The following is a 23,704-nucleotide window of genomic DNA, read 5'->3' as shown; positions in this document are numbered from 1 at the left end:
TTATTTGTATTATTTCATAGCTGTAATTTTGCTACTGTTAGGAATCATAATGTAAATATCTTATATGCAGGATATCTGATATGAGACCCCCCCCCCCAAAAGGGGTCATGATCCACAAGCTGAGAACCACTGTTCTAATGGCGCCTGGAGAGCCACGCTAGGGCACAGTGCTTGTGACAGGATGTTCCTGTCACTGAGTCACGTTGAAAAGCTGTAGTACAGTTTAAGAAGTCTTGCTCCCACACCTGTGCTGGTGTCCAAAGCTGACACAAACTGTAAGCTTGCAAGCTTCTACTGTCTATGAAGATGGTCTTGGCTGTATTGTCCCTGGAAGGTAGGGGAGGGATCAGAGAGAGGCTGGGAACTGCAGGAACAGAATTTTCATCCCAAAGTAGGGTCCTTTGCAATAAGGAAACTTTTGTAATCTGAACTAGTTTGATCTTGCAAGTTCCCTGTCACTTTTCAGCCTTTGAGGAGACAATGCCTATCACCTCTGGCTCCCCAGGACCATGGCAGACTCAGCCAAGAGTCGATCCAGATAACTGACTCACGCATACTCAAGGGTCTGTGGTCTTATGAGTTCCCTTAAAAAGGACTGCCTTTGTAAAGCCAGTACAATGCTGGGTGAAAAAAAAGGGCAGACATTTTACTTAAACTCAGAGCTGACTTGTCTCGATGCCTCAAGGTGCGTGAGAATCTCTTCAAGGTTCCGTACTCTAAAGCTCCCTACTGGAGAGATTTTCATCTTATAGTCAAGGATCGTGCTCTGGTTTGCCTTTTTTTCTTCCAGTTTTGAGTTTTGTTGTTTTGGAGACAGGATCTCACTATGTAGCTCTGGTTGTCCTGGAACTCATTCTGTAGACCATCCTGTCCTTGAACTCACAGAGACCAGCCTACCTCTGTCTCCTATGCGCTGGAATTAAAGACCTGTGACACTACACCCAGCCAGTTGTTGCAAGATATTTGATTACACTGTGTAAAGATATGTCACTGTGATTGGTTTGATGTAAAGCTGAACAGCTAACAGCTAGGCAGGAGGTATAGCATGGACTTCTGGACAGAGAGAGAGCTCTGGGAAGAAGGAGCTGCCAGTCAGACACAGAGGAAGCAGGATGGGCAGGACAGAGTACAGGTAACTGAGCCATGTAAAAGAACGTAGATTAAAAGATATTGGATAATTTAAATTATAAGAACTAGTTAGGAACAAGCCTAAGCTAAGGCCGAGGTTTCATAATTAATAAGTCTCTGGGTCATTTTTTTGTGAGCAGGTGGCCCAAAGAAAAAATTCATTTACAGCCAGTTTTGAATTTTGAGACAGGCTCTCAATATGTAGCTCAGGATGATGGCCTTAAACCCATGATCCTCCTGCCTCAGTCTTCCCAGGTGCTAAGATTATATTAAGATTCCTTAAGCATCTCCTAGAGATGGTTTCATAGACTTTTCCTCCAGTGTGCAGCTGCGTTCAGGGGCAGGGCCTTGGGGCTATCTATGACTTAGTAGGATTTGAACCCACGGCAGCTGTGTTCAGCATCAAGGCCTCGGGCTCATTCTTAATAAACAGATAATGAATCCACGTACAGAGTCCCAGCCTCACAGGGATTGGGGGAGGACTACAACACAAGTGAGCTCACTCTCTGCTTCCTGGCTGCCTTGAGGCAAGCACCTTTGATCTACTACCACACATGCCACCATGACGTTCCACACTACAGGTCCAGGAACAACGGAGACAAGTGTCCACGAACACAAATCTCTGAAACCATAGCCCAAATATGTTCCTCACCTTTGACTTTCTCAAGTATTTTGCCACAGTGACGGAAAACAACCAATAACAGATAACTCCATGCTTTATATGTGGTTCCCTATTTGGCGGGATTTTGTTACTCAGCAGACAGCTGATATGGTCTGAGTCTTTTTCTTTTTTTCTTTTTTTGTACTAACTAAGGTTGGGGCATGGTACAACTGGAAACTATCCCTAGGTTGAGCCAGACATACTATTAAATTTCATGCAGGGTATAAGGTAGCCTCCAACAACAAATAACTATGGGCCCTAAAATGTCAATCATGTTGTTGAGAAACACTGCTCCTGAGAGATGGAAGAGACAGCAACAGTGTTGTGCTTATGGACAGCTTGCTATACCTGGCTCTTCACAGGTACACAGGATCTTTACGTACTACACCCACCCTGAAAGGCTGGGACCATTTTCACCAATGCACAGTTAACAAATCACATGGGTAGTCAAGATCAAACAGCTCATACATGCAGAACCAGGACTCCAAGTTTGGTCAAATTTGGTGGTGCAGGCTCACCACTACTGTGCTATGCTGGGAGACTTTTACATATGGTACACCATCTCTAGCAGAGAGTCAGGCTGTATTCAGGTAAGAAGATTCACTCAGGAGTAAAGAGCTCTAGAAAGAGACCAAAGGGAGCCACACCTGACGTGGAGCCTGCATTTCCTGCATGAACCTGAAAGAGGCAGTCTCTCCAGTCATGAAAAAACAATGTATTGCTCAGTAAGAGGCTTTCATGGCGCTGAGGAGGAGCATGTTGCCTGTTCATCTTCCTACAGTATGAAGTAAATGTTAGCATGAATGTTAGTATCATAGGTCTCCAAATATTTTGTCACAAAATAATAGTTGCAAGAAAACTAACACTAGAAGATCAATTGCTGCATCTAGTACATTTGTATGTAGTACATAGTATTGTTTTGGCTTGGGAAAATGGCACCTCTAAATAGGTTGTATTTGGGAGTGTGCTACATGTGGGGCAGGAACCCAGGCGGGGACAGCAGGGATAGAGCATACCAATGTGGATTGTCCCACTGGTGCTTCAAAAGAACAGCACATCACAGAACTAAAAATAGCAAGCACAGAGAACACAGTGAATCCCAAGTAAGCATCCTTTGTAATTTCAAAGAACATTTCTGTGGGTGCTGGTTCCAGAATAGGTGTGAGTGAGGGCTGTCTCAGTGGTTGCCAAGTCCCATAGCACAACACACACATACTTAAGCCTCAAGTGTCTACCTCTGTTTTGAGACCCTTAATAATGTAGAGAATTAAAAGAATTGTGATAAGCACCAGAGACAACCAGAGAAAAAGTGGACTAGCCCACTTGTATCTTGATTTTTTTTTTAAAGCTTCATGGCCCTCTCCTGGTTAGCAACCAAGACTTCAATATTTCATACAATGAATATTTGATGTGACATATTTTCGAACTGATAGCTGTTTGGATGAGTTAGTCATCTCCGAGGTGAATCAGTTACTTACAAATGGGTCTTTTGTTTCATGAGAACCTAAACATCTCTCCATATTCTGACCTGTATCCAAAGCCACTTCCTGCCACAACAGAGACATTTCTTTGCACAGGTGTGTTTGTTTAAAGAAAAGCTCTCTAGCCAATTTCTCAAATAAAAGAACCTCATGGCTGGAAAATCCCAAGAGACCTCTCACTGAAGAGATGAGGAAAGAGACCAGAGACAGTGAGAGATTGCCCAGTCACACAGAGAATTGCTTGCAGAGCTGAGAGTTCATTCCGTTTTCATTTACTATTCCAGGAGGTTTCCCACTTTCATTGGGGTAATTCCCCGGAGTGAGATAAAGGAACAGATTTTGTCTATAGTTATCATTAATCAAGGAGATTTAAGAGCACACCACATCTTTGAATAAGACCTACTTTATGATGAGTAAGCTCCACTGTAAACTGGACTACATTTCGAGCTGCCTAGGCAGTTGGTGAGCCAGGGTACCTCCTCCTTCCCTCTCCATCCTTTCTTCCTCCATTTTCCTCTTTTTCTCCCTCCATCTATCCTTCCTGAGTGTATCTGTGAGGCTGTTCCCAAATGAGACTCACCCTGAATGTGTGCAGCACCGATTCTAGGGCTTGGGTGGAATAAAAGAAGAAAGCCAGCTGACGGCCGACATTCTATCCTTCCGGCTCCTTTTCTGTCGTGAAGACAGCCACTCCCACACAGGCCTACTGCTCCGAGATTTCACCCAAGAGCCTGACAACCACAGATCCACCCCTCCGGAACCAGGACCCGAACCACCCCCCCTCTCTCACGCGTGTGTCAAACATTCTGTCACAGCACAGAGGAAAGTAATGAATGCATGACTGAATTAGAAAGAGACACAAGTGGGAAAAAACCACCAGGCAAGCAACAAGCCCTGTTGACGGGAACAGATAGGAAAGAGACCAAGCTAGTGTGGATCTAGCTGCCTGAAATCTCCAGAGCACCAGGGTGAGGTTCTGTGTGACCACAGGGGCACACAGAGACACTGATAGTAGTTGACCATGGGGTTCCTCAGTATAATATCCCAACAGGAAACAATGCATTGAGATTGGTTTTCTAAAACACAGGAATGTGTATAGAGTCCTGCTCTCAAAAGTCCTCGTCATTTTTTTAGCCTCATTGATCGCCACATCCATCAAGTCAAGAATATAATCATACCACAACCCAGGCAAGAGCAGAAAACAGTGACAAGCTAGCTCTCTGCTACAGTGGTGAGGCTCTCGCCCTCCTTTTCAGCCACTCCGATGGCATGACTTGAGGCCACATTGCTTATAACTTTAGCCATCAATCTTTGAAAAATAATAGAAATTTCTGGGCTTTGAGGAGGTAGCCAACTTCCTTGACCTGCGTCTGTATTGGCCTAGGAGGCCTAGGTTGTTTCTACTGAAGGTCAAGGAGTCGGAGCTCTGCGAAGGGGCCTCTGGAAAAGAACTCAGCTGTGTGGTGAGCGGCTCTCACTTACAGCCGTCCCCAAAGGTGGTTTCCGATGTCCTCGAGTCAAAGGCAGAATCAGTCTGAACTCAAGGGTCACGGCTGCTCTCCTTCAGTTTTGTGTGTTATGTTGATTTTCCTGGCTTTAGTGCTGGGACTGAATCTTGCACTCTATTTTTCCTCTGTGTCCAGCAATCCTTGTATAATATAATTTTATGGAATATGCTTAACATTTTTAAAAACAGTTATACATTGTGTGTGGGAGTGGGTGGGTGAGGGTGGGTGGGCATGGCCATGCCACAGTGTTCATGTGGAGGTTAGGAGACAATCTTTGGGGGTCAGTTCCTTTCTTCTATCACATGGACACCAGGAGCTGAGCTCAGGTTATCAGGTCTGGGGACAAGGGCCTTTGCCCCCTGAGCCATGGACTCCTGACTTGAGTCACGGAATGCAAACTTCTGGAATGAGACCTATGAATTATTTTTTTTAACCTCCCCAAGGTAATTATATTGCCCAAGATTTAATAGTCTAGATTTATTTCCCCACCTTCCCTCTCTCCTTCCTTTCCTCTGTCCACCCCTCCTTCCTTCTGTATGTCCTTCTTCCCCGATAGGCTAACTTGAAAAATCTAACCAGCAATGACAAGAGTTCTGAAAGGCAGATGTTTGACACCAAGGCACTGCCGATGTATAACTAACATTTTAGAAGAAAATTCACCCAAAGGCCTGAGATTTCCCACACTGATCTAGGCTGTAAAGAGTTAAAAAGTGTATTTTTGTCCTTTCTTGATGTTTAGGGAGACAGTCATGTCAAACTGTAAGTCTTCATGTTGTATTTAATCATATTAACCATATTCAGATTGACCCAATCATAAAGAGGACATCACCTGAATTCTAGACACACTTAAGGTTCTGGTGGGCCATCACCCCCCACCATTTTTTCTAAATGAAATGACCCAAGTTTACCCTCATTTTCCTGTGCAGAAAGTGCCTGTGTTCTTTGACTACAATGCTCTTTCCTTCCTGCAGACTTTTTTGGTTTCGTTTCATTTTGAGAAAGGGTCTCATATAGCCCAGGCTGGCCTCTAACTCTCTGGGCGGCAGAGGAGGACCTTCAGAGTATAACCCTCCTGATTCCACTTCCCAAGTGTTAAGAGTACAGGTGTGTACCACCATAACTGTCTATGGTGCTCGGGCTCAAACCCAGGGCCTTGTGCATGCCAGGCAAGTGCTCTACCGACTGAGCTACATCCCAGTCTAGATGGAGAGTGGGTCTCAGGTAGCCAGTGCTGGCCTAGGATGACCTTGAACTGCCGGATTCTTTTGCTTCCACTTCCAGGGTACAGAGACTACAAAAACCACATCACTATGCCTGGCTTACTTTAGTATTCGAAAACAGAACCACATGTCCCTTTTAGGTGAACCTTGCATTGCAAGGGAGTGCCTCAGCGCAGGGGGTGGAGCGCTAAAGAGCTCCAGAGCCATGTTTGGTGGCACAGATTCCTTTATTCGGAGGCTCCGTGGCATCCTGTCTGTAAGTCACTTCTGGGTTTCCTGTTCGGTGAAGGTCCAGTTCTGGACAGGACCCCCAAACCTCTCCTTTTCTCTCTGTTCTCTTCTTCCATTGCCTCTGCCCTATTGTGCTGTTAAGGGTTTTTACTCTTTCTCAACCGCTGGCTCTTCTGCAGTTTCCTTTTTCAGTTCAACCATCACGATTGTGGAAGAGGACTTATTCACCCCCACCCTTTACCTTTCTCTTATCTGTCTGTCACCTCTCCTTAACTGGGCGTGGCTGCCAGCATGCTTCAGCATCTAGCTTATGGGCATTCTAAGGGCAGGCCTTGTTTCTGCTCGGCTCTCTGGCTCCTTTGTTATTGCCATAGAAAGACAATAAGAGCAGCCTGCTAGCCTGTGGTGTGCAGAAATGAAAGCAGATGCATCCCACCTACAGCTTAGAACCAGTTAGCTGAACACAGCCAAAGCCAGCAGAGTCCTGTGGCCAAGCCTTAGACTTTGTCACACAGCAGGGCGCCAGCTTATGTGTCCCCTGAGCTTGACAGCTGTTCCAACAGCCCTCTGGGAGACAGAACTTACTGAGCCCAAGCACAAGGGAGTATCTCAGGGGAATGAGGGATGGCAGTCCCTTGTCTTCCCTTGGGGCTGGGATGTGAAGACAGGAAAGCCTATATAGGTTGAGCATACTTAATCCGAAGGCTTGAAATTGGAAATGCTTCCACCTCTGAATCTTCATGACCACTGACAAGCAGACCTCTCCATACCTGCCCTCCACTGAGTCAATGTACAAAGTTTGTTTTAAATGAAAAATCATTAAAAGATATTGTACAAAGCTACCTACAGACTATGTATAAGGTATGTGTACAAAACAAACACATTTTGTGATTCTATCTCCAAGGTATCTCATTGTCTATAGGCAAGGATTTTGAAATAAAAAAAATATTAAAAATCTCATATGTAAACATCTCTGATGCCAAGTGTGTTGCGCAACTGTGACTCAGTCTACAGAGGAGAGAATACAAGAGGCAGGGAAGCAGAAATCAAATTCCAGAGTAGGAAGGACCGTCAGGAGGCCTGGAGGAGGAGAAGGTGCCCACAACGGCCTTGCTCATACACAGGAGCCCTGAGAACACAGATTCTCTGGTGCACATCCAGGGCCCATGAGGCCAATGCCTGGCAGACCATGACAGGAGCAGGCAAAGCATCCCCTGACTCAGAGCTCAGCCACTCGCTCTGACAGGCCACCATGGTTCCTTTTCTCTGTCTGGGCCATTTCACTCTTCAAGGGGCTCCCAGAAGGTCCTGCATACCTATGTGTGAGCTCTTCATCCTCTTGATTCAAAGGTGGGACGATCTGCTCAATTTTTCTGTAGCTGGCAATGCCCATCTGAACCCCTAGCTCTTACAACACATTCCATGGGTTGACTTTGCTCAAACTTTGCCCAAAACACACACACACACACACACACACACACACACACACACACACACACACACACACTTTTTCTTGACCATGTCTCCCACAAGCAACGGCAGTCAAGCTGTTCTGAATGGTCTTTAGGAGACACGAGGGCTTGGGCAAATCAGGAGCACAGGCTGAAGTGTGCGTTGGGGTCTTCAGCCAGCTTGGTTATCCATGTGGTGACACAACTGGCACCTCTGAGATGCCTCCAGTCTTCAGCTTGGAGTGTCCACAGCGAGTAGCAGCTCAGCTGGTATACTCTGCTGTGTTTGTGTGATAGCTAATCTTGTCTGTCAACTTGACTGCAACTGAGATCTACTAAAAGGCAAGCGCAGGCCACTCCTGTGAGGGACTTTCTTGACCAAGGTACTTGAAGTGGGAAGAGCCACACTAAACAGAGGCAGCACCTTCTGGTGACATCCCAGATCATAGGGCATGGAAGAAGGAATGCTTTGCTTTTTGTCTGCTCGTCTTTGCTTTTGTGGACAACTTCATCCAACCTATGGCTGTGACTGTTGCATTCCTTAGTATAGTAGTACCACCAGCTTCTCTGGGCCTCTGAATGTAGACTGAAGAACAGCATCTCTCCCAGAATCCTTCAGGCCGACAGTGCCAGATTGGAACTGTGGACTGAGTAGCTACCAGATTCTTGGTATTTCCCTTGGGAATCAGCCATTGTTGGTCTACCTAGACCTTACCATGTAAATCAATCTAATAAACCTCTCTTTCATACATATTCATTCTCTCAGTTCTCTTCATGCAAAGCAGTGGTTCTCAACCTTCCTAATAGTTCCTCATGTTGTGGTGACCCCAACCATGAAACTATTTTTGTTGCTACTTCAAAACTGCAAATTATTTCCTGTTATGAATCATAATGTAAATATCTGATATGTAGGATATCTAATATATGACCCAAAGGGGTTGCAGCTCACAGCTTGAGAACCACTGTTCTAGAGACCTGACACACTTGTTAGTTGGAGACAGGATATGACTATGTATCCTAAATTGGCCTTGAGCTGGAGTTTCTCCTGCCTCCTGGTGCACCTGCCAAGCCTTTGCTTCAGCCTCAGGAGGAGATGGAGGGCCAGAGAGAAGGTCTCAGGCAGAATTTGGTGGAATGGGTTGGCTGGAAAGACTCGGTTCCAAGGCCTGTATGCACACCACCTTCCATCCTCAGCTCCTACATCTGTCTCGGTATCCTGAGACCTGGGAAGGCTGGAATTGCCAAAGAGAAAACTCTGGTTTTGCTCCTCACTGGATCTGACTAGTTTCCTGGCCACAGACAGGTCACCTATCTTCTATACTGAAATAGTCAGAACCTGGTTGAGGGCAGTCAGGGAAGCAAGGCACTCCCTGAGCAGTTCAAGGAGGCCAAGCAAAGTTGATCTACTGAGCTCAGGCACGCAGCACGTTCTTTCCTATGCTCTCTTCATCTCAGTTCCAAGAGCCTTGGCTACAAGTCTCCCATCTCAATTGATCACACGTGGTAAATCTATGCAGAAACCTGTCACAGTGGCCACAGCAGTCAACAGCTGGGCCCACAAAGAAAAAAGAAGAAGCTGATGAGAGATCTCAAAAGAGGGCATTTGGGGAAGGGCAAACTGCTTATAATACCTCATTGGTGGGGGAAGGCATCTCCATACTGTATTACAGACCAAAACAGTATTAGTATTATGAGAAATAACACTGATTCACACGGAAAAGTCAGACAACACCAGTATCTATTTAGGAAGGCAATTCTACAGCCCCAGGGAAAGGTCAAAGCATGGAGAAAGCGCCCCCTACAGGATGGCCGGCAGTGGTTACTGCAGTCTAGGAATCACCTACCTCTGAATGTTATCTTCAAGCTGCTTGACTTTGAACTCATCCTCCTCAGACTGCCGTCTCCTGGCTTCCTCCTCCTCTGCTGTTCCCGCAGGCACACCCTGCAGCAGCCATTTTTCCCGAAGGACTTTGGACTGTGGGAAGGAGGGAAGACAACAGATAAATGACATCTTTCGGCCCACATCATTCTCTGGACTAGCAGGGCTTCTGCATCAGATCTGCTCCTCAACAGTTCAGGCCTGACCACTGCCTTCACCTTCCCTGGCATGGCTGTCCACTTCTGCCAGGCCAAGCCAGGATTCCTGGATGTTTCTTTTCTACATCTTTTTTATTTTGTTTTGTTTTTAAATTCAGCTGTGTATTTATTGAGACCTTACCCAACATTACTTGGCTGCCAAAAACAAACAAACAAACAAACCCAAAACCAATTCCTTCCACACCTTCTCTCCAATAAGGAGAAAATGAAGACATAGTTTCTGCACACATATGCAGATAGGTGCATATGTGTGTATTTCCCCATACATGTGGTTATACATGTATGTTCACACACATGCACAAACATATAGATGCACCCCCACACAATGATTCTGGGAATTCAGAAATTAGGGAGAGGGATAAAGAAAGTGTTGCTATATTTATGAGATGGGTCTAAAGGGCTTCATTGATGAGGTGATAGTTCAATAGAGAATCACAAGAAGTCAGACACCAGCTTTACTGATGTGGTGATCTGGAGAAAGGATGACCTTGAGAGAGCTGGTGGTGGTGTCTGTGCTTTCTATTATTAACCATTCTTTAAGAAAAAAACTCAAAATAGAGTACAGATAACAAATCTATCTAGATATATAATCAGGACTATTTAGACATATTTCCACATTATCAAGGCTTTTAAAAGATTTATTTAAAAAATTTTTGTGTCTATGTGTTTGTGTATGCATGCACATATGTGATTGCAAGTACCCCAAGAGTCCAGAAGAGGGTGTTGGATCCCCTGAAGCTAGAGTTACAGGCAGTTGTGATGAGTTGCTGGTTGTGAGTGCTGAGAACCGAACTCAGGTCCTCTACAAAATCAGTATGTACTCTTAACCATGGAACCATCCATCTAGCCCTGGCACCGAAGCATTTTAAAGCAAATCTCAAACACCATGCTATCTCATGATATTTGAATGAGTCTCCAAGAAGAACATTTTTCTATGCAACTCTAGTCCCATTGTAAAATTTTCTAAGATCATGTGATATCCAGTCCATATTGAAATGTTCTTTTAAAAAAGGCCAATGTCATTGTCTCCTCTTAAGTAGTGGGTGTGGTGGCCCACGCCTTTAATTCCAGCACTCGGGAGGCAGAGACAGATGGATCTCTGTGAGTTCTAGGCCAGCCTGGTCTACACAGCAAGTTCCAGGACAACCAAGGCTACATAGAGAAACCTTGTCTTGAAAAACCAAAACCAAAACCCCAAAACAAAAACAAACAAAACAACAAAACCTTTAGGGACTCAATACAGTCCCAGCAGTGTCTCTAATGTGGGTAAACTCATATACCCCTCATGTGCCAGTGTATGAATACACTACAGAGGGGGCCAAAACCTTTTCATTTCAGTTCCATGGCTGGGAAAGAATAATTACTGCTTTGGGAAATGAGATTAAAAAACAACACATGACAAGTCCTGAAAATGAAGAGCAGGGACATAGGCAGGCAAGGAGCTCTCACTTTGGGGCCCCTACATGGAAAGTAGCAGTTACTAGATGTCTGTAGAGACTGGTCTTGTGCGTCATGGTTGAGGACCAGACAGTACCCGAGAGTGGATCAGTAGTCATGGGAATAAACCAGTGTGAGGACTCAAAGGACCAGTTCTTTCAAGTAAAGAAGGTAATAGGAAAACAAGAAAAATGGTCAATAATGCTGGATTGAGGGATTAGTAAATAGTTTCATTATTAATCATTATAGAGATCTGCTTGATTACTCTCACAGTGTGCTAAGAGGCAAATTTAAGGGCTGGAGAAATGGCTCAGCAGTTAAAAGCACTGATTTAGAGGACCTGGGTTCAATTTTCAGCACCCACATGGTGGCTAGCAATCACCTGTAACTCAAGTTCTAGGGGATCAGACTCCCTCTTCTGACCTCCTCAGACACTAGGTGTGCATGTGGTACACAGACACACACTATGCAAATAAAATAAAATAAAAGCGAACTTACACTTACTCAACTTGCAGTTTTCTAATACAATGTGAATTTTCTCACATCTAAGTGATTGTTGTATAGTTAAAGTAACTGGAGATAGTTTCTCACATCTAAGTGATTACTGTATAGCTAAAGTGACTGGAGATAGTTTCTCACATCTAAGTGATTAAATTGTATAGCTGAAGTGACTGGAGATAGTTTCTCACATCTAAGTGGTTAAATTGTATAGCTAAAGTGACTGGAGATAGTTTCTCACATCTAAGTTATTGCTGTATAGCTAAAGTTACTAGAGATAGGATTTGCTCCCTATCTGTCCTGGTCAGCTCTGTCAACTGGACACAGCCTAGCATCATCTAAGAGAGGAATTGTCCAGGTCACATTGGCCTGTGACAGGTCTGTAAGGGACTGTCTGGTTGTTAACTGATGTAGGAGGACCCAGCCCACTGTGAGTGACTGATATCATTTCATAGGCAGGTGATCCTGGCCTGTATAAAGAGGATAGCCAACCACAATCCTGAGAGCAAGCCAGCATGTAATTTCCTCCATGCTTTCTGCTTCAAGTTCCTGCTGTGGATATCGTTCTGTATAAATAAAACACTGATTGGCCAGTGGCCAGGCAGGAAGTATAGGCAGGACAAGGAGAGAGGAGAATTCTGGGAAGTGGAAGGCTGAGTCAGGGAGACACTGCCAGCTGCCGCCATGACAAGCAGCATGTGAAGATGCCGGTAAGCCACGAGCCATGTGGCAAGGTATAGATTTATAGAAATGGATTAATTTGAGATATAAGAACAGTTAGCAAGAAGTCTGCCACGGCCATAAAGTTTGTAAGCAATATAAGTCTCTGTGTTTATTTGGTTGGGTCTGAGCAGCTGTGGGACTGGCGGATGACAGAGATTTGTCCTGACTGTGGGCCAAGCAGGAAAACTCTAGCTACAAGTTCCTGCTTGAGTTCCTGCCCTGACTACTCAGTGTTGGGCTGTGCTCTGGAAGGGTAATCAAAATAAATCTTATGCTGCTTTGGGTGAGAGTGTTTTATCAGAAATAGGAAGGATGCTAGAACACTAACTCAGTTCAAAATTACCCAAGAGTCACTTCGGGGGAGGCTGAATGTATAGACAATGGTAAAGCATGTGCTTAATATGTATGAGGCTCTGGGTTCTGTCTCTATCACCTAAAAACACCCAGTAAGATTTACAAGCACATTAGGCAACTGCACTGCTCTCTCACATGGATAACTATTCTCCATCGTCCCCAGCAATGGGTTCCACACTGATGTCACCCTACCCTCATCCCCCAGTCCCTCACAGTCAGGTGGTGTACCATGTGTCCATCCACAAGGTTAACAGAGGAACCTTGTTGTTGGTCATAACAAGTAACTGCTGAAAGAACAGATGACCGGAAAGCAAAGCTCACGCACACTGCATGTTAGCAAATGCCTAATTGTAGGCTAACGAAGCAAAGAAAGACTTGAAGACGGTCTGCCCAAATCTTCCTCCTTTACAGCTAAGGTCACTGACAGGAAGCAACTTTTTTTTTTTTTTTTTTTTTTTTTTTTTTGGTTTTTCGAGACAGGGTTTCTCTGTGTAGCTTTGCACCTTTCCTGGAACTCACTTGGTAGCCCAGGCTGGCCTCGAACTCACAGAGATCCGCCTGGCTCTGCCTCCCGAGTGCTGGGATTAAAGGTGTGTGCCACCACCGCCCGGCAGGGAGCAACTTTTTGAGTTGATCTAGGTACACACTAAGAGGGGTCTGGAGCAGGATGGAATGTGAGAGATGGATCAGGATGAGCAAAGCATATCTCTCTCTGTCTCCCCTCTGTCTGTCTTCTTTCTCCTCTCTCTCTCTCTCTCTCTCTCTCTCTCTCTCTCTCTCTCTCTCTCTCTCTCCTAATCAGTTATTTGTCATGTTTATAAAGTCATATTTAGCAGTCTTTTCACTTTGCAAGTCTAGCATTGATGTTGGATTTAGATAAAACTCCCTTGTCTTCAGGCTATGCAAATATTCTCCTGTGACTTATTCCTGTGGTTTCATGAGTTTATCCTTTATTCTAGATGATGCATCCATCTACAATCTGACTGAAGTTATCATTGACTGCATTTGTGGGTGATGGTTAGACTGTGGATAACTTCACACTTCTAAAAGAAAGTGACTTAAGACTCAGGGTGAGGCAATAGCTATTTTTGTACTTTCCCCCCCATTGTTTCGGTGTGTATGTGGTATGCATGTGTATACGCACATTTTTGCGTGTGTGTGTGTGTGTGTGTGTGTGTGTGTGTGTGTGTGTGTGCACACATATATATCCACGTTGAGACCTGAGGCTGATGTCAAGAACCAAGCCTTATTGCTTTTTCCACCTTACCCACAGAGGCAGGAACTAAGCAGTCAAACCCAGAGCTTGCCAATATAGCTAGTCTTGCTAGCCAGCTTTCTCTGGCAAATCCCGTCTTGGCCTTTCAAGGCTGGAACTGCAGGCAGGTCATCATGCCCAGCTGGCATTTGCATGGGTTTCTGGGAATCCAAACTCAGGTATGATGCTTGTACAGAAATCACTCTTCCCACTGAGCCATCTTCCCAGCCCGGCATCTGTGTTTTCACTCACTCACTCTCTTATATCCTTCCCCTCCCCCTTCTCCTAACCCTTGAGTCTTTTTCTCCTTTTTATGCCTAATAAGATATTGTTTTGGTTTGGAGGTTTTGTTTGGGTTTGTTTTTCATAATTTAGGGAGAAGCCAAGCCAAAACTTCTAATGAAAGAGATGGAGCTTCACCCTTCACTCCAATTCTGATCACAGTGCAGAGACATGATAGGAAAAGCTTGGTGGCAAGAACCTCCACCACTGAATCATCTTACTGGTCAGAATGTTTAAAATTTTTACATTGGAGTTTTATACATACAAATAACAAAGAAAACTCTGAATTAGTGTCAAAATAATAAAAGATACCTTAATACCTTTGCAACAAGGCTCCTGATACCTTTGGGCTATTCGGCAAATGACCTTAATGGGGTTGACAACAAATATTTTTCTCAGTGATAATTTAGTATTCTCTCCTTTCTCCTTTCTCTCTCTCTCTCTCTTTCTCTCTCTCTCTCTCTCTCTCTCTCTCTCTCTCTCTCTCTCTCTCTCTCTCTCTCTCTCTCTCTCATTCTGTTGTCCCTAAAGGAAAGGTTGTGGTCTTCAGAATGTAATGACAACTTTTACAGCCTAGGACAGGAGAAAACTCTAGTCAGAATTGCCTGCCCATGAATAAGTATTGAAGATGTGATACATGTTGAAGATATGATATTAGCAATTTGTTCCTGACAGTGCTGATAAACACTTCAGAAATGTGGCAGTCCCAAAGGAATGCATGTTGTGATATACATGGAACACACACTCGACCCTGGGACTTTGAAAAGACTAATAAAATAGACAAATCTTTGGCCATTTAACCAAAAGGCAAAAGAAAAATATTAAGTTCAGTCTGTGTTGGTATAAGACATCAGATGATTTATTTTTTAATTCATATTATCACAAGTCATAGTATATAAAAAATAAAAAACATTGTTTCCATAGATTAAAAACCAAAACCATTTTTCAAAAGAATAATAATGATGACTCTTGTCTCATGAAATATTACATTGTATTAACACAACTCTAGGGATTAAATGAGAATGGTATCTGCTCAGGAGTGAGCAGATAAATGGAATAAAAATAATCACAAGGTGTGGACTTGGGTCTAAGGATGAAATATGCATGTCATACAGATGACATTTAAATCAATGAGAGAAAGGATGAATTAATAAATCATGCTGATGGTTCGCTGTGAGTAAAGATGGAAAGCTTTATTCTCATCTCATGCCTTATTGGAAAATAAATTCTCGATGAATTAAAACTGCTGAAGTTAAGGCAAGCCTGTGGGCAAACATTTGAGGTGAAAATCTTCCTAAGTATGATTTTAAAAAAACATAATGTTATATAAGATTTCATAAAAATTAAAATTTTGGCTTGAGAATTCAAAAGAGCCTTCATATAAAATTTTTTAAAAGATAATTTGGATTCAAATGTCAGTATAAATTAATTTCATTCCAAGGCTGAAGCCTGTGACAAGGACTATACACCTTAATCTACAGAAATATATCAGGGGGTTATATAAATCATATACTCTGTGGGGGAAATATCTGGATGGTAAGTTGTTTGGTTGATTTTTTTATGATGTCCTTATTCTTTGTTTTTGAAATGATGATACAATTCTTCATTGTACTGAAGCTAACGAAGCTATCAAAACAGCTTACTGGTCTGATTTCTGAGTATTTTCTGGGAATTCTTACATAAAAACATTAGTTATCAACTAAAGATGAACATCTCAAACACAGCATCTCAAGGTTTCCTGTCATGGGCGTAGCAGGTAGGGTCTTAGCATTTCATACACTGGTTATCTGTCTCATTAAAGAATTTGCTCACAGTTGTCACATAAAGTCACGGTATCCTATTCTGTGGCATTACCATGCGCTCCTAAACGTCTCAATGAGCAAGACTATTCAGCAAATACACACATGCCCAAATCACTACTTTGCTTTCTACTTATTTGTTTTGACAGGAGACCAGTAGCTCTGTCTAAATAATTCATATCTCAGTGCATGACAATAACCATCCATAATTCACTTGATAGGTGAATATACGTGAATACAGATATGAGAGGGGTACAAAGAACATCAAATTGTATCTTAACTGATATGAAATCCAGCTTTAATGCTTTTCTAATTTGCCTTTGCACAGAGAATATTTATTTTTTCTAAGAGTGTCTGGGATTTTGTGAATTAGTGAAATAAATGTCAATTACTGACATCTTTTCTACCACTCACTACTTTAAAGAACCTATAATAATCATGTTGACATGTCTCCACACAGTCTAAATCTTCCATAGCCCCAATATAATGAGAGTCAGAGAGGCAGTGGTGATGGCAACTAGACAAACCACCTAAAAGGGACCATCCCTTCAAAGAAAACAGTGTCCTAGGAAGAGCCTTGTCCACGGAAACAGACGCCACCCTAGATTTCAGCCTAGGCTCCCTCACTTAGCAGACTGTGTGCTCCTGAGCAAATTCCTTGCCTCCTGAGTTTGTTTGCAGACTGCAAAATGGGGAGAGTGACACCTACCTCATGATGATTATTTAGAGTTTATATTTAAAGTCCCAGGCACATGCTAGGTACTTAAAAGAAACAGTGAATATTACTGAGTGGACGGGAGGGTGTGGAGGCTCCTGGGATGTGGGAGGAAGCTAGCAGCTCTCCTCTGAACAGTTCACACAGGAAGGAGTACAACCTCAGCGCATGATCCTCCACCTAGGGGCTGACCAGCAAGCTGGCAACTGATGGATGGTAGGAAAGATGACTCACTACTCAGTTTAGTCAATGGTCAGTTCATTTAAAGTGGAACTCACTCCCTTCTGGTGATTGAAGTGATCTGTCCCTGCGTCAGGTACCCGCTTCCTTCTATGGAAATCAGATAGCAACTTTAGGAAGGCTGAGCTTAGAACAAAGGGAGATGGAATCGTAGCTGCTTTACATTGGCACAGCAAGGCCTCTCCTTGCTTTATCAATATTCCTGCTTCCCCAGTGTATAGAAATGGGATACTCCTCTGGGGGGTACCTGATGCACACTGCCACCTTCAGAGCTTTGGGTCTTTCCTATTTAGTTTTCAAGGCTAGCAATCCATCCTCATTCTACACAAGCCTTCCTCCAAGAGAAGAAAAGGCAATGCATTGGTCTCTACTTACTAAACTCACAGTCACCTTCAGCCCTTCCCATCCTGTTTCAAGATCACCGTGAGCAAGTGTTGCATGCACCTTTCATAGCCAGACTCAGAAACTGCCTGATGCTCATGTTGCCAAGGCCCTTAGGGAACCCCAGTACTTCCTCACATAAAATGAAGTTCTATTGTTTCTTTAAACTGGATGGGAAGATGAGAAATGGATAGATGCAATACAAACAAAACAGTGTAAGACTATGCTGGACACCAGCAATCAACGAGTCCCTGGCATCTTATCTGGCACTCAGAATAACGACAAGGGGGAAGAAGGAAACATGGTCTCTGACATGTCCACCCTCTGACTTTGAGTTAAGGAACACAGAGGCATTGTGCTGTGCTGAGGCTGGGAGGAGAGAGACTGCCGGCCAAAGCATCCACTCTTAGCAGGAAGTTCTCCTTTTAGCCCATAATTCACTGAGTTCCTAGTATACATCTTTCTTACACAGGGGGTGAATTGCCTCCCTCTGGGCCAGAGACTCTGCTCTCTCCAGATTGGCCTTGTGCAATCTTGTTAGTGTTTGTAAGCCCCGCCTCCATAGAAAGATGATCCTAATTTTAGCCCCAGTCTTCCCCCCGGGAGGGAATGTTGTCAGGAGACAGGGACAGCATCTGAATACAGTGCTACAAGCTCCTACAAGGACAGGCTGGAGATGGAGGGACAAGACAGACAGAAATGGACAATCAGCACCATGCTGCCTTTTCTTCCTCTAGAACACATGTCTCTGGTTAAAGTTCATGGTGAACTCACAAGTAGGCTGAGCAGATATAGGTCAGACTGCTCTTTGAAATTACGAGCCAGCTTGCTCATGATTCTCACTCTGAGGATTCTTTTAGCACAACCTGGTTTTCCAGAGAATGAGACATGCAAGAGTTCAGGCCCACTCTGTTTCAAAGAGTCCCGATAATGCACACATGGCAGCACCCCATGAGCGGCCCCCTCCCAACCAGTCCTTGGAGAAAAGTGACTCTGCACACACAAATCATGGCAACGTGAGGCCAGCGGGAGGCTTTCCTTAAAAAACAAAAAAGCTCAGGAACAGTCAAAGGCAAGCAACAACTCCCGGCTGGTCCCTGGACATGGGACATTATTATCCGAACACATTCAGGCACTGGAGGGGCGTCCGTGACAGTGATGGAGCTGTCTCCTCTACTGTAATCAATCACAGTGCTTAAGTGCATTATGTTTTAAAGGGGAAAAATATCACAACAATCCCCTTTCCCTCTCGCTTTTTAATAAGGGACAACAGACACTGAACCAAGTCAAATCATTTGAAAGCCATGTTTGACCAATCACTTGTTCTAGCAGGACATGGCTAACGTTGTAAAGTCAAAATAAAATAGATGAACAATCTGAAACATGCAGTGCCGTCCTTTTATCAGATCACACGGTCTCATTTCTCCCCCTACCCCCACGCCCCAGCAAGAAAGATTTTTTTTTTTCATTTCCAAAAAGTCCGTTATGTGAAGCGCAGCTTTTGGAGCCTCCGAACAAAACACACAAGAGAAACAACGCGGGACCGTGGGGAGTCTTCACATCCAGTTTCTATATATAACCGACCACGTTGCACAGGAGCAGTGGAATCTCATGCCTGTAGAAATCGGAATGCTCTAAGGATGCCTGACTCTGAGAAAGATTACAAGGAAAGCCAAGAGACACTCTCCTGGTTGCTCGGAACAGGCTGGTTCAGGCAGCAGCGCTGTGCCTCCACGCCTCCACGGCAGGGCAGACTCTGCCCGCCTCTGAGAAGTGTGGTCTGCAGGGCTAATAACGCCCAGGTTCCTGGGCTGCTTACCTTGGAATGCTGCAGCAGCAGGACCTGCTCGTCAAGCTGTCGTCTCTTCCCTTCTATTTCGGTCTGCCTCTTTCTTTTCTCCTTGAAAATGAAGGGAGAGAGAGAGAGAGAGAGAGAGAGAGAGAGAGAGAGAGAGAGAGAGATGCTGTCAGAGTGGGTGGGTGTTGGCTCCGGGAATCTGAAGGCAGGCAGAGGGAGTGGAAACGGTACACATCTGTGCAGACACTTCCAGAGAGGCTGGGCACACGCAGCGTCACCTGCTCCACCGTTGCTGGGTGGATTGCAGGCAGCAGCCTTCTCTGAATGTGTCTGCGGTGGGCTCCATGAGAAACAATTTCATTCAGAAGGAAAGGACACACACACACACACACACACACACACACACACACACACGCACTGTTCTCTGTGTTGTGCAGGGCTAATTTGGAGACAAAGAATAAAAATGTCTTCAGTGTTGCTACAAAATGCAGAGAGGATGAAATGGTGGTGGGGGGATTCTAGGGTCGAATTCTTTTCATCCAAATCACATGCAGATATAATACAGTGCAATTTTAAATTTGGAAGACTAAATCATCAAGCTGGACACACCAAACAATGCAAATGAGAGGGGTGGTCCCTGCTTAAATAAGCCTTGTGGCAAAGCATTTCATGTGGTGAGTGGGGCTTGCTTGAGGTTAGGGTAAATAAAACATGGAGGATCTGCCTGGGTTCAAGTGTTGGTCCTGCCCATTACTAGTTCTGTGCCTTTTAAGCAAGTTTTTACCCTCCCCTGGGTCTCCTGAATGGAGACTGCCCAAACCACATGGCTGAAATGTGTCTTATAAGTGAGATGATACATACAGAAATCCCGGAACAATGCTTGGTATGCAGCAAGCATTCATTCACCACTGTCTGCTATTATTTGCTTTGCCACACATTCATTTCTAGGAAATGCCTAGAAACCTGATTGAAAGGGATGTATTTCTACCATAACTGTTCCACTGGAATGCACACTTCACATTTTTTTTTCCTCAATACTTCTCCAGTGCAGACAATAAACGGCGCAGGAATGTGACTCATCAGAACAGAGCAGCCTGCCCTTCCCACAGCAGACTTGCCTTGTTTTGTTGCTGAAGTAGACAGAGGTGTTTTATTGAGACATGCTCAGCGGTGGATCACTTTTCTTTACTCACAGACTTGTTAGGGGGAAACTTGTTAGGCAGGACATGTTGGCATTTCACAACACAACAGCCAAACCCTGGGGGACACAGTGATGCTCAAGTCTGGCTGCCACGCTTGGTGTTAATGGAAGCTTTGCTTTTACGTAGTGCCATGTTTCCGGGGATGTAATCCTATCACTGCTGTTCAAATCAATGTCATACATGCAATACATAAACTTTAAGAAATACCAGCTCATAATCTTGAGCCACTAGAATGCAATATCTAAGTAGGGACAGAATCTCATAGCCAAACCAGACCTGTGGGTGTTGTAGGAACCACTTTCCAAAGGACTCCAATCAGTAGCATGTAACCAAGGCTACAGAATCCCAGCGTATGACCCAATGCGTGACGTTTCTGGCCTTGGAAAGGAAAATCAGGGCTCAGTAGGAAGATCCTACCTCCCCCTCCCAGCATCTCTGAGGAACTTCACCGTAACGAAAGACCTCCACCCAGGCCCTGGGAATACTAAAGAGTAAATTTACTACAAGTTATCATTCATTGTCATTGACTACCAAGACACGCAGGTTTCCTGCGTTTAAATCCAGAACAAGATACAGTGTGTTATGTACACAAGACATCCATGATTCAGCACACGTTCTATGTGTATAGCCTTCCCCCAAACTTCCCTCTGCTTTCCCACCCCTGTGCCTTCATTTGTATGGAAAATCTCACTCCTAAGATGCCCTCATGCCGACAAACCATTCCCTGAAGAGGAGAATTAGTACCAATTAAACTGACAAGCGAGATGGACCGTCACAGTATGCCGCCATCACAGTCTGCCATCCACCTCTCTTCGGAACAAGACACGAGTCAAGTCACAGGAACTTGAGCAGGGCGCTGTAGAGGAACACATTTTTCGTTCCTGACACCTGCTTACATGGACCACCGAGGACTCAGCCCGTCTCTCACTTGACTAGCTTTTGTATGCAGATTTCTTCTTCCCTAAACCAAAAGCAAACCAGGAACTCTTGAGACCTTCGGCCTCACCAACCCCATAATCCCATAATCCTGCCACTCCTCTGAGTTCCACATTCCCATACTGAACATCCCAAAATAGCTATGGATAGCGAGTCAGTGTTCTGTTACCATGAATACATGCAACTGGCATCTCACTCATCCTCCTCATCCTCTCTTCACATCCAGCCTTTCTGTATTCATCTCAGCAAGTGACACTACTCCCATGAATCATCCTATACTCATTTTCTTGAAAGAGTCCTTTGGATCCCACCCTCTGTTTTCTGTGTGTTTTTCTTAAGGCCACCAATGTAGACATTCTACATTAAGACCTTCAGCATACCAGATATTTAAATGCTCATACTTCAGCTCCATCTGGATTACTGTAGTGACTTCCTCACTCATCCCCATTAACCAAGTCTCCATCTGAAATTGTTACCGGAAGGGTACTCTTTCTTCTTTTTATTGATTGGTTTTTTTCGAGACAGGGTTTCTCTGTGTAGTTTTGGTGCCTGTCCTGGATCTCGCTCTGTAGACCAGGCTGGCCTCAAACTCACAGAGATCCACCCACCTGGCTCTGCCTTCCAAGTGCTGGGATTAAAGGCGTGTGCCACCACAAGGTCAGGGTGGCCTTGAACTCATCATTTTCCTGCCTCAGCCTCCTGAGTGCTAGGATTACAGGCATATATCTTCATATAAGGCCACAGCAATATTCCACTATAAAAATGCACCCGTCCTTAGCCTTTACCTAAAACCCAGACTGTCTTTACTACTATACATACTATCAAGACCAGATTCCTCAGCATGGCCAAAGGCTGGCCTCTATCCCACAGCTTCACCATGAGGAGCAGCCCCCAGTCTATATTCTTCCACCCCACTACCCCCTGTAGCTTCCTGACGTGCTGAGCCAGCATGTGTCTTCCTGGTTTCACTCCTGTTGCCTTCTTCTTAGCAATAATGGAGGCCTCTTACTGCTCCATTTGACAAGAACTAGTCACCTTTGAAAGCACAGCTTAAATATCCACCAGGCTGTAATGACAGGCCTACTCTTGGGTTTCTCTTCCTGGTCATCCTTCCTCGGAGGATCGCAGGTGTACAAGTCACCCGAGGGACACCAGTCAGTGTTAGTCACACCCCTGCTCATCTGACTGACAGACTTAAACAAGAGTCAGCCGAACCAATCACACACCTTCACCTTGCTGCAGTGTGTGATTGATGTAAGGGGGTGGCAAAGAGACCCAAGCAGAATGGATAAGAGATGTTTCCAAGGACAGACACCAAGTGTTAGGATAGGAGAATGAACCCCTCCTTTCCTCTAGAGCACTGAGGTGACATTTGTCCCTGTGGCTGTTCTGCAAAATGACATGGAAGTAGTGCATATATGTTGGAGAAAATGAGGTCAACGCAGAGAGAAGCAGGACGAAAGACAGAGAACAGGATCCTAAAACATTGCTGGGGCCCCAGGTCTACTCAGGCATAAAGCCAGAGCCATCCTTGCAGTCCCTAAACTACCAATACTGAACTATCTGCCTGTTGCTTGAGCTAGTTTGAGTGACTCGTATGTCACATCTGAAAGCAGGCTGTGATTACAGAAGCCTTGTCTGCTCCCTCCCAAGACCTCATCACACCCTCCTTTCTCCTTTCTCTTCCTTCTCCAGAGGTTGAGAATATTTTCTTTCTTTATGAACAAGGCCTTTTTATATAACCCAGGCTGACTTTGAACTTGCCATCCTTTCACCTCTAGGGATGTGGGTCTTTCTACATTAGTACTTCAAAGACTTCATTCATTTACAAACTTAGATATCTTCACCCTCTATCAAACTATGGACTGCTAGAGGGCAGGGACACTGGCTAAAGCTAAGGACACTGTAGGATAAACACGTGTAATAGACACCTGCTGAACAGCTCTAAATGAATGGGCAGGCCCCTTTGCATTCCTCTGCTTGAGTTCCCACTTAGTCATATCTCTCACTCAGATGCATTATGAATTAGCACTTGTGATCAATGGCAACAAATATATTATTGAATACACATTAGCTATTAGTCAGTAGAACTGAGTGTCATAATGATGGAGGTATTGATCCATATGGATCACTATTGCTGTGCATATGAGGAAAGGGTTGAAAAAGCTAATTTGGGAAAGGATTAGGGAAAGCAGAAGTAGCAATTGCACAGGAAAGCCTAATGGGCAATGGTAGCAACCATTGGGTGGGTCAGTTCTCCCCAGGAGATATCTGGAATGAAGTGAACTCAATCCATTAGGAAGATCT

The 23,704-nt window shown here is 44.5% G+C and overlaps 1 protein-coding gene across 5 annotated transcripts in view; it reads right to left on the bottom strand.

The window, feature by feature from the left end:
• Positions 1 to 23,704, bottom strand: part of Palm2akap2 (PALM2 and AKAP2 fusion) — a 339,394-nt gene that overhangs the window by 241,504 nt on the left and 74,186 nt on the right. For all 5 annotated transcript variants that reach the window (XM_059254391.1, XM_059254389.1, XM_059254390.1 and 2 more), the window contains exons 2-3: positions 19,281 to 19,361; positions 9,525 to 9,655 (exon numbers count right to left, since the gene is read on the bottom strand). In XM_059254391.1, the coding sequence (XP_059110374.1) occupies positions 9,525 to 9,655; positions 19,281 to 19,361 (212 nt within the window). The remainder of the gene's footprint in view (positions 1 to 9,524; positions 9,656 to 19,280; positions 19,362 to 23,704) is intronic.

This window comes from Peromyscus eremicus, chromosome 2, assembly GCF_949786415.1.
Source record: "Peromyscus eremicus chromosome 2, PerEre_H2_v1, whole genome shotgun sequence".
Lineage (NCBI taxonomy): Eukaryota > Metazoa > Chordata > Mammalia > Rodentia > Cricetidae > Peromyscus > Peromyscus eremicus.
This window is presented reverse-complemented; position numbering and strand designations above follow the sequence as displayed.